Genomic DNA, 12,173 nt, shown 5'->3' on the forward strand with positions numbered 1-12,173 from the left:
TTTTAAAGTAGGTGAGATCTTTTTTCACAGACCAAAAAAAAAAAAAAATAATAATAGTAATTTTCTTGAATGAAAATGTAATCTCACCTATTACCTTTCATTCTTTGGAGCAGAAAAAGTGCATAAAATCAAAATAATGCAAGCTCAGTTTGCTCCAGTCTAATTTACCGTGATGCTCACCTGTTGCAGCCAGAAACTCCTGCATCTCTGGGGTTGGCTCTGAGCTGAGGAAGGAGTTCATCAGTGAGACTCCTGTGTTTTCTAGTTCATCTTCATCACAGACAACAGTTGCTCACATCAGCTTGTGCTGCTGAACATGGAGAGAATCTGAGCAGCTGGACCATGCAGTTGTGTCAGTGTGGAAAGATAAACACTGCAGCAGCCATAGAGTCGTACTGACTTGTGTTGTTAAATCATCTCATTTCTGGAAGGTGGAGTAAGAGGAGTGTTTTCAGTTTGTCTGCTGCAGACGCAGATGCTAGTAGCATGGCGCTAATGACCGTAAAGATACAGGTTTTTCTGCTTGAAGCATAAGCATGTTCCATCTTTGTTGAAACACCCTTCCATCTGCATCAATCTTCCTGGACATTTTGGAATAATTTGTGGATAGTTATTTTCTCAAGTAAACACGAATTAGGATACACTGTGACCTAGTGGTGAAATACTGTCACTTCACTGGGAACACAATCGCCATGCATTATGGGAAATGTAGTTTATAGTCAATAAATGCTTTGAAGCAGCATAGACCTATTTTAAGACACTTGAAGCTCTCGCGGGCCAGATGTGGCCCGCGGGCCTTGTGTCTGACACATGTGGCTTAGAGCGTTAAAAACTCTTTAGTGCTGCTTTAAAAAACACTCGTTACTTAGTAAAGACTCATGACCGAGGCGATGTCATACAGAAAGCCCTCTGTTGCAGAGGTGTCCAATGACAATAAAACATGAATCAAACAGAAATTTTATGCACTGAAATATAATAATAATTATTGATAGGAACTCATCTAAAAGACGCACAGGGAGACGTTAGAGGTTTAAAATCCAAAGACATGTCAAATGCTCGGAGACTTCAACATAGAAGTCTTTTGTTGAGTTGATTGGTTTAAAAAGTAAACGAGCTGCTCTGTGACTTTGTCTGGTGAAGGTTAAAGCAGCTGTGGTCATGGATCCTGGCAGCATCACTGGGCCATCCTGCCTGGTCTGTGACAACACACACACACACACACACACACACACACACACACACACACACACACACACACACACACACACACACACACTGACTCTCTCCGTGGAAAAGCTGGCAGCTGAACAGGAGTCTTATTCACTCTCTAAAGAACATCAGTGTGAGGTGGAAAAACGAGCATCAGAGTTGGTGAATTCTCAGCAGGCTCCATGACGAAGCAGAAACATTCCAGGCCTCAAATAACTCTGCCTAACAATCTCTATCAAAGTTTTGTTTAAGTTCACAGAGATACCAGCGACTCGCGAGGCTCTGTGAAACTCCAACAAGAAGTTTTATACACGATGATTCACATTTCACTTGTCACCTTTCCGTGGGTTGCTAAGCAACCTGAACTAACGCCTACGAACTCCTTCCTTTTTGCTGCTGGCAGCGCCATGAGTACAGTTATGACACTGACCTGATAATAAATCCTGCTCTTTAAGCTTCTGTAAGTAATTATTGAGAGCACACATACACAATGCCCCAGGTGCAGCTGCTCATTTCAGCTTAGACTCCGCCTTGTCCTCAGCATGCAGCTCAGTCTTCATTCATAAACAACAGCACACATGTAAAACCACAACTTATTTAGTAAATGTTACTGAAAATGCGTCATAAAAAACCAACTTTGACTTGATGAATGAAGTCTAGGAGATAAACGCTCCAACATTCTTCATGTACCCTCAGCTATTAGTGCCTCCTCATTTATCCCAGCTGCTGTAAAAATTGCTTCAGGTTTGCTCAAATTTTAATGAACAGCCTCATTTCATCCGTCAAACATGCTGAGTATTGTGTAATTTCTTTCCCCAGTAACAATGATTCCTTGATTATATATAATCAAGTTGATTTAGCTGTTATCTGTTCTCACTCTTATTTCTACAACATGTTTTAGGTGGCTTTGTAAGCTGAATGGTTTGTAATATTTAGTGTTTTTAATTTAAAGTGACAGTGTGTATTTTTCCTGGTGATGGGGGCAGTAGATGCCTAAATCGTTGCAAGCAAGCTGTATTTTTGTATGGAGTAAGACCTTACCAACTGGTCCCCATTAGGGTCAAAAAGCCCCGGGGAGTGCAAACTTCTGCAAGATGACAGCCACGCCAGACTCCCTTTCGTCAGTAGCAAAGAGTAAAGAGGTAAATGTGTAAAACAACAACATTTATGAATGGTGAAAGTTTAGTAACCGTTTGTTACAAATCAGTAAATGTGTTTTGTCTTCACGGGCTCCCGTAGAAGGAAACATGGAATCTAATATGGTGTCGCCCTGAGACTTAGACCCGCTCCCATGTACAGGAAGTGCAGAATTATTAGGCAAATGAGTATCTTGTCTACATCATCCTCTTCATGCATGTTGTCTTACCCCGGGTTTCCACGGGAGCCGTCAGCAGCACGTCTTGCTCGCGTAAGCTGCTGCTTGGCCCTTCCCACGAGACGCGAAGCAGCAGGGGAGCAGCTGTCACCGACCGAGCACGAAGTCACACGAGTGACTTCGTCAGTAAACACAACAACAAGCAGGAGAAAACTACAACATGGTTTGTGTTTTATGTTCTGTCCGTTTCATAATCGCCAATACGGACCTGAAAAACAAAGGAGACCGCTAGCTAGGTGATAACTTCTCACGGGGACGCACAGTTAGTAACTTTTTTTAAAAGTAAAGCAACCAGAAGGCAGTACGTTTCTTTATTCTGAAAATCCCGGGAGCTTCTCTCAATTTCCGCGTCCGATTTCCTGTCTTTCCTTCCCCAAAAATGTCGAACTTGACCCGTTTCAGAGGCGTCGCGCGTAGAAAATAGAACCGGCGCGTAAAGGCCGCGACATGCTGCTCCTGAGACGCAGCCGACTCGCGCTGCTGACGGCTCCAGTGGAAAAGGTTCTGTTGACCACAGCGGTTCCTATCAGCAGCTATGACGTGCTGCTGCAGTAACGTGCTGCTGACGGCTCCAGTGGAAAAGGTTCTGTTGACCACAGCGGTTCCTATCAGCAGCTATGACGTGCTGCTGCAGTAACGTGCTGCTGACGGCTCCGGTGGAAAAGGTTCTGTTGACCGCAGCGGCTCCTATCAGCAGCTATGACGTGCTGCTGCAGTAACGTGCTGCTGACGGCTCCTGTGGAAAGCCGGGGTTACTCCAAGCTGTATAGGCTCGAAAGCCTACTACCAATTAAGCATATTAGGTGATGTGCATCTCTGTAATGAGAAGGGGTGTGGTCTAATGACATCAACACCCTATATCAGGTGTGCATAATTATTAGGCAACTTCCTTTCCTTTGGCAAAATGGGTCAAAAGAAAGACTTGACAGGCTCAGAAAGGTCAAACATAGTGAGATATCGTGCAGAGGGATGCAGCAGTGTCTGGGAGGCTGTGGTTGCTGCTGCACGCAATGTTGATGGTGAACAGATCAAAACACTGACAGAATCCATGGATGGCAGGCTTTTGAGTGTCCTTGCAAAGAAAGGTGGCTATTTTGGTCGCTGATTTGTTTTTGTATTGTTTTTGAATGTCAGAAATGTATATTTGGGAATGTGGAGATGTTATATTAGTTTCACTGGTAAAAATAAATAATTGAAATGGGTATATATTTGTTTTTTGTGAAGTTGCCTAATAATTATGCACAGTAATAGTCACCTGCACACACAGATATCCCCCTAAAATAGCTAAAACTACAAACAAACTAAAAACTACTTCCAAAAACATTCAGCTTTGATATTAATGAGTTGTTTGGGTTCATTGAGAACACGGTTGTTGTTCAATAATAAAATTATTCCTCAAAAATTCAACTTAACTAATAATTCTGCACTCCCTGTATTTTAGACCTGATTTTTAGGGTTATATGTTAAGAAGCCACCAATATTTTTCAACAGCTGGGCATCATTTAATTAATTTTAACAACATCTTGATGAATATTTCCAGAGATTAACAATAAAAACTACACATTGTCCCTTTAAATATAGAACTTTGGAGAGTAGGTCAGACCTGAATGCATCCCCTTAAAGTTTGAACATGTTAATGTTTTTGACTTGGAAAAAAGTGTTTAAGTTTTTTTTTTGTTGTTGTTGTTTTTGTGGATGGAAATGATGGGAAACGTGGGTTTAGAGGTGGCAAGAGCATGAGGAGGTGGAGGAGAAAGAGGGACAAATGAGTCCGTGTTACAAAGCATCTGAAGTACAAAAACACAATATAAAGACTATAGTAAATACACTACTGTAAACAGGATACATGACAGGATACCCCAGAAAAGTGCTACGTCCTCTTTTGTCCTGGCGGGGAATTGCTTTGCAACACTCCCCAGGAGGCGGAGAATTCCAAGTCAAAATGTCTCCGTCAATGCATCTGCGTCTCCCTCATAGGGCTGACGCAGAAACATAAACTAGGCTTTAGCTGCTATCAGACTAGCTGTTTGCTCATCAATCCCCTCATTTATAAACTATTTCTCCCAAAGGAGGCCCCACAGGAAGTAAATCAGTAAATCTTTATCATTTTTAATGAGAAATGACTCGCACTTGTATAGCACCTTTCAGAGTCGGAGGACTCCAAAGCGCTTTACACTACAGTGTATCATTCGTCCTTTCACACACACATTCACACACTGATGGTGATGAGCTACGATGCAGTATGCATTTTGGTCTTTTCACATTGACAAACATATTGGAGCGGAGACTTGTTTGCATCATTGCTGAAGAATATTCAGACACACACGTCCTTGAGTGTTTTGAAACAGGAATAAACCTGAAGAGAAATGATGCTAAAGTTGATCTAATACCTCATACAGCCTTCCCCCAATTATTATCAACTCTAATGAAGTAATACTTATATGTACACCAGATATTTGGTGGATCTGTTGTAGTTTTGTGTTGTTTCTGGCTTTGGAGCTTTTTTACAGGTAAATTTACATTAAAAAACAGCAGCAAACTCACGGTTTTTCTAAACCAAAATTTCTCTCCTTATTAAAGGCAGAACCACTGACCTTAAGTACAATTATGCTTCTGTGACTTTAATTAGATTGATCAAATTATTTAAATCTGGGCTTGTTGTTTAAAGTAATAAATAATTAGACTGACAGTTATTAAAATCTATTTTTTATGCTGTAGAGTCTAAACTTACATTTGAACAGAAATATGTTTGGACATTGTTTCCTTTTCTTCTACACTTCCCGTTTCTTGGCACCAGGTTTTGTCTTTTAGCCTTTTCAGTACTTTAACATTAGTTTCTCCTGCTCGTCCTCGTCTGAAAACCAAACAACCGAAACGACTGAATAATTAACGGAGACAAGCTGCCTGCATGAGCAGACGCCAAAACACGAATGGCCTAATTTAAGTTACATTTCAGCAAAGAGATTTCTTGATAAAAACTGAACTACTGAGTCACTGTTTTCTCTTCATGTTACTCTGAGTCATGAGAGAAAACCCCCTGAGCCACATTGTTTAATGATACGACACGTTAAATACAAGCAGTGATTATTTAATCAAAATAAATGAGACTGGAAATAGTTATTTGTAATAAGACGTCATTTAAAGCAGGATGGTACCATCTGCAGGGGCACAATCCAGAAGCTGTCGAACTTCAGTTCTCTATACATATTTAATAAATGCAGTGCTCTCATCTTTCTTCATTAGAGTGATATACAATTTAAAACAGGGATAGAACAGTTGTCCGCAAATACTTTTAATTTCAGACTGTTTGAGAGGGAATTCTTTAACGAGCAAAAAGAAATAAATGTAGTTGGTTTTTTTTTTACCATTTTATTTACTTTTACTGCATGTTTTTACCAGGTTGTACCATATTTTTTATTGATTGGTTTTCAATTTTAGACTCACCATGTATTTCAGTTAATTTAAACAACAATAGTTCATGTGTTAAAGGTTCCATGTCAGGCTATTTAAAACTTTTGAGAGCAAATGTGGCCATAGAATATGATAAAACATTACCGAAGGCACTACTGAGATGCCATTAATCCCAAACTTGAGTCATTTTCATCAGCTTGATTCTATACAGAAATAAAATGCTTTGTTCGTTAGTTATTGTGTCGGCTATGGTAGCCCAGCGGTAAAAGGTCTGCATGAGCACTCTAACCACTAGACTACCAAGTCTGTCACATGACACTTGTCGCCTAGGCCACATATCCTAAGCTGGTCTGCGGAAACGGGTTTCAGACCAAAGTCTAGCTTCCGTGGGGGTCGGGGGGATAGGGCCTGATGTTGGGAGCAGGAAGATGGAGTGATGTATAACTTATGCATTAGGTTGTTTCAGGAATTTCAAAATAAAATTCTTAATTTGCAGCTGAAGCAGAAAACTGCATGAACGCAGCCAGAAATGGGTTTGGGGTTATTTTTCATGAGGAAACAATATTAGAAGCTAAAAAGCTCAAAAAAGTGTATTTTCCATGATACGGCCCCTTTTAATCTAGACACTAGGGATGCGTAATATACTCGCATCAATGTCGGTATCGGCAGATGTTTGTCATTTTTTAACATATCAGTATCGGTCTGATAATTAAAACTGGGCCGATATTAACAGCCAATATTTTTTCCATCTTGTTTCCATTTGTTTATCTGTTTCAGAGGGTGAGGGGTGTGTGTGTGTGTATTTGTTTAGTCATGTGACAGTGATTGTAATCATCCCAGAAGCGTAAGTGTGTGTGGTGTGTGTACAGAATAACATACATTCAGCTTCAATAATGTTCATTCTATACATAATCTGCTGCTTTTAAAAGCATTAATGTCAGTAAATCGGTATTGGCAAATATCTGTTATCGGCCATAACAGTGATATTAATATCGAATATCGCCCAAATATTTCATATCGGTGCATCCCTAGTAGACACCGATGCTCTGCGCCTGTTTCATGCCTGATGTTTTGCACCTGCTGTTTGCTCCTTCTAGTTATCATTTTTGCAGAGCAAATAGCATGAATTAACATGCCTTTGACGTTTGGCAAGTTTGAGTAATTTATACTTCCTTTGCATCTAATTGCAGTTTTTTTGCTGCACAACCTAATGATTAATATTCAGTCACAAATGATGAAAGATAATTCTACCTTTTCTGACATGCCTGTCCATTTTTGTGCAGTACAGCAGATTTCTGCCCGGTCTTAGTTTTTCTCTGAGATGCAAATATGTCTAATCGTCAGGTGACAGCATATGTTTCACACAAAATGCATGTTTCCAACAGTGCAGGCCAAGGATAAGTGATGGTTGTTCCTCAGGTGGAACACTCATCTACCTGTCAGACGGGCGGGTGCTACCCAGTCCATACCCTCCAGTATCACTTCATTTTAGTCCCACACCTCATGTTCTCACACATTCCTGCAGAAAGAAACCATCTCTGAAGGTAGATGACGAGCTGTGTTTCTGGTTACAGATTTATTTTTCATGTTCTCGTCTCTCTTGCAGCCACCTTGAGTCATTTCAGATTGATGTTTTTGTCGTCTTTGCCTGAAGACGGGTAAAGTTAACCATGCCAGGCACAGAACTATTCATATCTCAGAACGGCCCCATTTCATGGGAGTTCATTATGCGTGTCGCTGCTGTGTTGGAGAGGATTATGGGATGTTTGATGGTTTGTTGAACTCATCCTTTGACATTTGGACAAAACAAAAATCCAAAGAAATCATTAGTTTGGTTTATGTCATAAGCAGAATCCTATTTGAGTCCAGCCGCACAGATTCCGATCCCATTTCTTGAGTCATTTCTGGAGTTTTTAACGGTTTCTGTAACTTTCTCGGGTCTTCTCACTGGGTTGTTTGACTAGACGTAAGGACACGACACAAACGGAGGGTAGCCTGAGGCTTCTGGGAACGTCTGCACAAACAAAGATTTTAATGAAAATGTTTTAAAACATACTTTATCCCTCCCACTGTCCTAATAGGTGTGACCCTTCAAGGAAAGTTGACCATTGAGCAGAGTTGATGGTTTATCCCTTGGGTCCACGTGGCAGGGGTGAGGTGGTGCAGGGGTGAGGAGTGAGCACCACCTCACCCCTGCCACGTGGACCCAAGGGATAAACCATCAACTCTGCTCAATGGTCAACTTTCCTCGCGGGGTCACCCTTGGAGACATTGGGAGGGTTATATTAGTTGAGAAAATAATACAATATGATGGATTTTGAAAAGTGGAAACAATTTCTTCATAAATGTATTTGAATTCAAAACAGCAACAAGCACAATTTGTCTTTGTCTGCGTTCTGCGTCTCCCTCATGTGTCCCCTTGTGTTCTCCATCCCTCTCTAGGTTTCCCTCTAGGGTCCCCCTCATGCGTACCCAAGTTTCCTGTGCCCCTCTTTGTCCCCAGCTCCCTCCCGGTCTCCCTCAGGTCTCCCCTAGTCACCCCTCTGTAGTCTTTCTATAGGTTCAGCTTTTCATATTATTAGTCTCCTTTAGTGTGTGTTTCCTTCCCCACTTGTTAGTCTCCCTTACTCCTCAGGTCATTAGTTATTTATTCTTTGGTTCTCCTGTGCCCTTAGTCTTTTAGGTTTATTTATTTAGAGATTAATAGGTTAGGGTTTATCCCCCCTGCTTGGTTTTCCCTTCCCATTTAGTTAATTGATCTCACCAGTCTCCCCTCAGTTCTCTCTCCCCACGAACCAGCTCCTCATCTCCCAATCACCCAGTCACTGTGTATATAACCCTGTCTGCGTCTCAGCTTTTTGTCGGTCCATTGATGTTTGTCAGCGTGCTTTGCCCCCCACTAGGTCTCTGCTCTTGAGTGAGCTTTTGGTTTTTTTGTCTTTCAGTTTAGCTATCAGGTTTTGGCTTCCTGCCTTTTTGGATTCTTTGTTCCCCATCCTAATAAAAGGGATTTTACTTTTACAAATCGCCCCTGCCTCGTGTCGTCTGGTGTTCTGCATCTTGGGTCCTAACCTCCTCCTGCTCACATCGTGACACAATTACAATTTTCAGGAAACTAAATTCAATTAAATTAAAACATAGATGGTCAAACACCCAGAAAATTAATATTTCTTTTACCATTAAGGAAATCAATCTGTAACTGTAACTACAGCTTTGCATTTTTGGTGTTTACCAGTTTATATTTATTCCTAATATGCAAACCAAAAATAAACATTTCCTCCTTTAATTCTTGTGTTCGTAGAGAGGTTTCCCAGATTGACCAGTTCCTTCAGGAAACGGCAGCCCGTGAAGCCAACGCCAAAGTGCGTCTGCAGCAGTTCATCGAGGAGCTTCTGGACCGAGCCGACCGTGCCGAGAAGCAGCTGCAGATCATCAGCAGCTGTGGCACCACGCCAAACGGCAGCCTGGGACGCTGCAGCCTGCAGGCCTCAAAGGGAACCGGACGTCAGGTTTGGACATTAAAACAGAGCTACATAGTTTCTGGAATGAGTTACTCCACAGAGCTGATCGATTAATTAGATGATGCTTGTCGGGAGCGGCAAAAAAGACTTGATGCTTTCAAGGTGAAACAGGAGCGCTGATCCTTGTCTTGTTTAGCATTCAGCACCATTCCTGCTAGAACAGTGAGGCTCTGCAGCAGTTTATCCTCACCAGACACTGAGGCATAGAAAGCTGCCTCTTTGTCCTGGAAACTGGAATCCAGCTCTTTGTCTCCAGGTTCAGTGCTTGAACTACGTGCCACTCACCCCCTTTTATTCTTCGCCTTATTACACAATGATAAAATATCTAAAAGCAGGCAAAGGCTGTTCCTGTAATGCCTCTCATTCAGAGGTATTATCCAACACCTGTGGAAAAGAGGTGACCTGTTTCACATTCTGCAAATGTGTGTGCTGCCATGGAAACCTTCTCGCGCTTGCTCTCAAGGGTTTGACAGGATTTTTAATCAGATGTGGTTCAGATCTGCCTGAGATGAATTTACTATTTTCATTCGAGAGATGATGTTTAGAAATCTTTTCCCCTGGTCACCACGACTTAGCACCCAGAGGTTTCATTGGACACTAACTTGGGGAGTCTGCTCTGTAAAGATCTTAAATAATGACTTTAAAGTGAGTTTCTCGGTTTTTACTTGTTTTATCTGCCGTAGGTCGATGACCTTAGCTGACGTGACCCCGTCCCTAAATTTGGATGATCTCTCAGTCCATGTCTGCATGTTCATGCACCATTATCCTACTGCAAATAATCAGCAGGAGTGTGGAGTCGCATGCTGTTTGGCACCTTGTTGCATTGGGAAGGGAAACCCAGAGATGTCACCAACCAGACAGAATGACTCTATTCTCTCCATCCGGTGTGAGCGAGGTCATCCCCGTGTCCCAGATGGCACATTTCTGAGCCAACGGGTGGCGCAGAGAGAAAGAAAAAGATGACTCGCTCCCTTCTCATCTTTATTCCAATAAGAATTACTAAGAAATCAATTGTTGTGTGCAAGAATCAGAAATATTTCCAATTTTATCCAGATCCTGTGAGATATTTTTTTTCCTTTCACACATTTCTTGGAGACGTGTCCATAAGAGAACCTAAGATGCTGTTTCCTCCATGGTCCTTTTGTCCCTGGCAGCAGAACCTAAACAAATGAACATGAAAGGCAGATAAGGAGAGATGGGGCTTGTGTTGGTGCACTTCTTGATCTGATGCATATTGGCTGCCTGATACATAGAGATCCACCTGGCACACTCTAGTACACACACACACACACACTTGTGCAAACACCAAATGTCTTTGGTGCACAGGCAGCATTGAGTGATCTGTGAAGGAACTATAAGAGGAATTTGTTCTCAGATATATTGTTGGAGATTCAGTTTTCATACATGGTTGAATACATTTTAAAAGTAGTTTCTGTTTTCAGATACAGGATTTTATGGCAGCACAGCGGCTGATTGATGGAAATATCGATTAGAAAGACAGTCTCACGTATCCAAGCGTTTAGTCTTGAACTGGCCGCTGCTGGCCTCATTGTCACAACGTAAAGCCAGGTTTAATAATAATTTTAAACAAGCATGGTTACTCATTTTGACGTCATTCTAGATTCTGAAAAATCGAAATATGACATTTTTATGTGCTTCACGGGTGTTAAAAATGGGTTTTATTGAAATGATGAAATATCTCCAGCATCTAACATTCACAGGCTTTCCGGATCCTTCTGCAGGAAAACCTGACAGGATATTTCTGTTCATGAATGAATCTGTTTGAACAAATTGTTCCACATCAAAAAAGAAAAACTCAGCCAAAAGCCTTTGCATCCTCACCAGCATCCCTCTTTCCTGTCCTCAACATTCCAGTTTTTGCGTGTTCCGTCGTGACGCTTCTACTTAAAAAGCTGCATGTCTCCTGGTCTGATTTAGACTTTCTTTCCTCTTGGCTGCACATTTTTTTCAAAGACAAACCGTCTTCCTTGCTAACATGACAAACATTTGGCTGCATGGTGGCGCAGTGGTTAACACTGTTGCCTCGCAGCGCAAAGGTTGCAGGTTCGAAACTCAGCTGTGGCCTTTCTGCGTGGAGTTGTGTGTTCTCCCCATGCATGCGTGGGTTTCCTCCGGGTACTCCGGTTTCCCCCACAGGTCACAACATACCCTATAGGTTATAAACTGTAAGTCGCTTTGGATAGAAGCGTCTGCCAAATAAATAAACATAAACATAAACATTTGGAGCAAGTACCTTTTTGGGATTCACCAAACTGTTATAAAAGACAGTAATTTAGATAATATCAAGGTTTAATAAACAAATTGCCTAATAAATATAAGATTACTTGAAAATAATTTAATTTGTGTAATCTGTACAACAGACATGCTCTTTAGAGGATTAACTTTCATTTAATTTTATATTTCCTCTCACTGATATGATTTAACTTATAAATATGAAACTCAGTTACATGAATCCAAACAAATAAATCTAATCATTAATAAGTTAAGCAGCCATGTTTCACTTTTGATTGTATTGTGTTAGAATGTGTGGCTTTCCCATGATAACAGTGAACTAGGCTGCTTTATTCATTTTGTTCTGTCTTCTGTGCTCATTTAAATTTAATGAAAGTGCTAATTCCATTTTTGATGATGACACA

At 41.2% G+C, this 12,173-nt stretch overlaps 1 protein-coding gene across 1 annotated transcript in view; it reads left to right on the plus strand.

Annotated features, from left to right (window-relative positions):
- Positions 1–12,173, plus strand: part of fbxo41 (F-box protein 41) — a 40,946-nt gene that overhangs the window by 9,808 nt on the left and 18,965 nt on the right. Inside the window, exon 3 of the mRNA XM_054744836.2 lies at positions 9,297–9,504. Within this exon, the coding sequence (XP_054600811.1) occupies positions 9,297–9,504 (208 nt within the window). The remainder of the gene's footprint in view (positions 1–9,296; positions 9,505–12,173) is intronic.

This window comes from Nothobranchius furzeri, chromosome 6 (assembly GCF_043380555.1).
Source record: "Nothobranchius furzeri strain GRZ-AD chromosome 6, NfurGRZ-RIMD1, whole genome shotgun sequence".
In the NCBI taxonomy this organism is placed as follows: domain Eukaryota; kingdom Metazoa; phylum Chordata; class Actinopteri; order Cyprinodontiformes; family Nothobranchiidae; genus Nothobranchius; species Nothobranchius furzeri.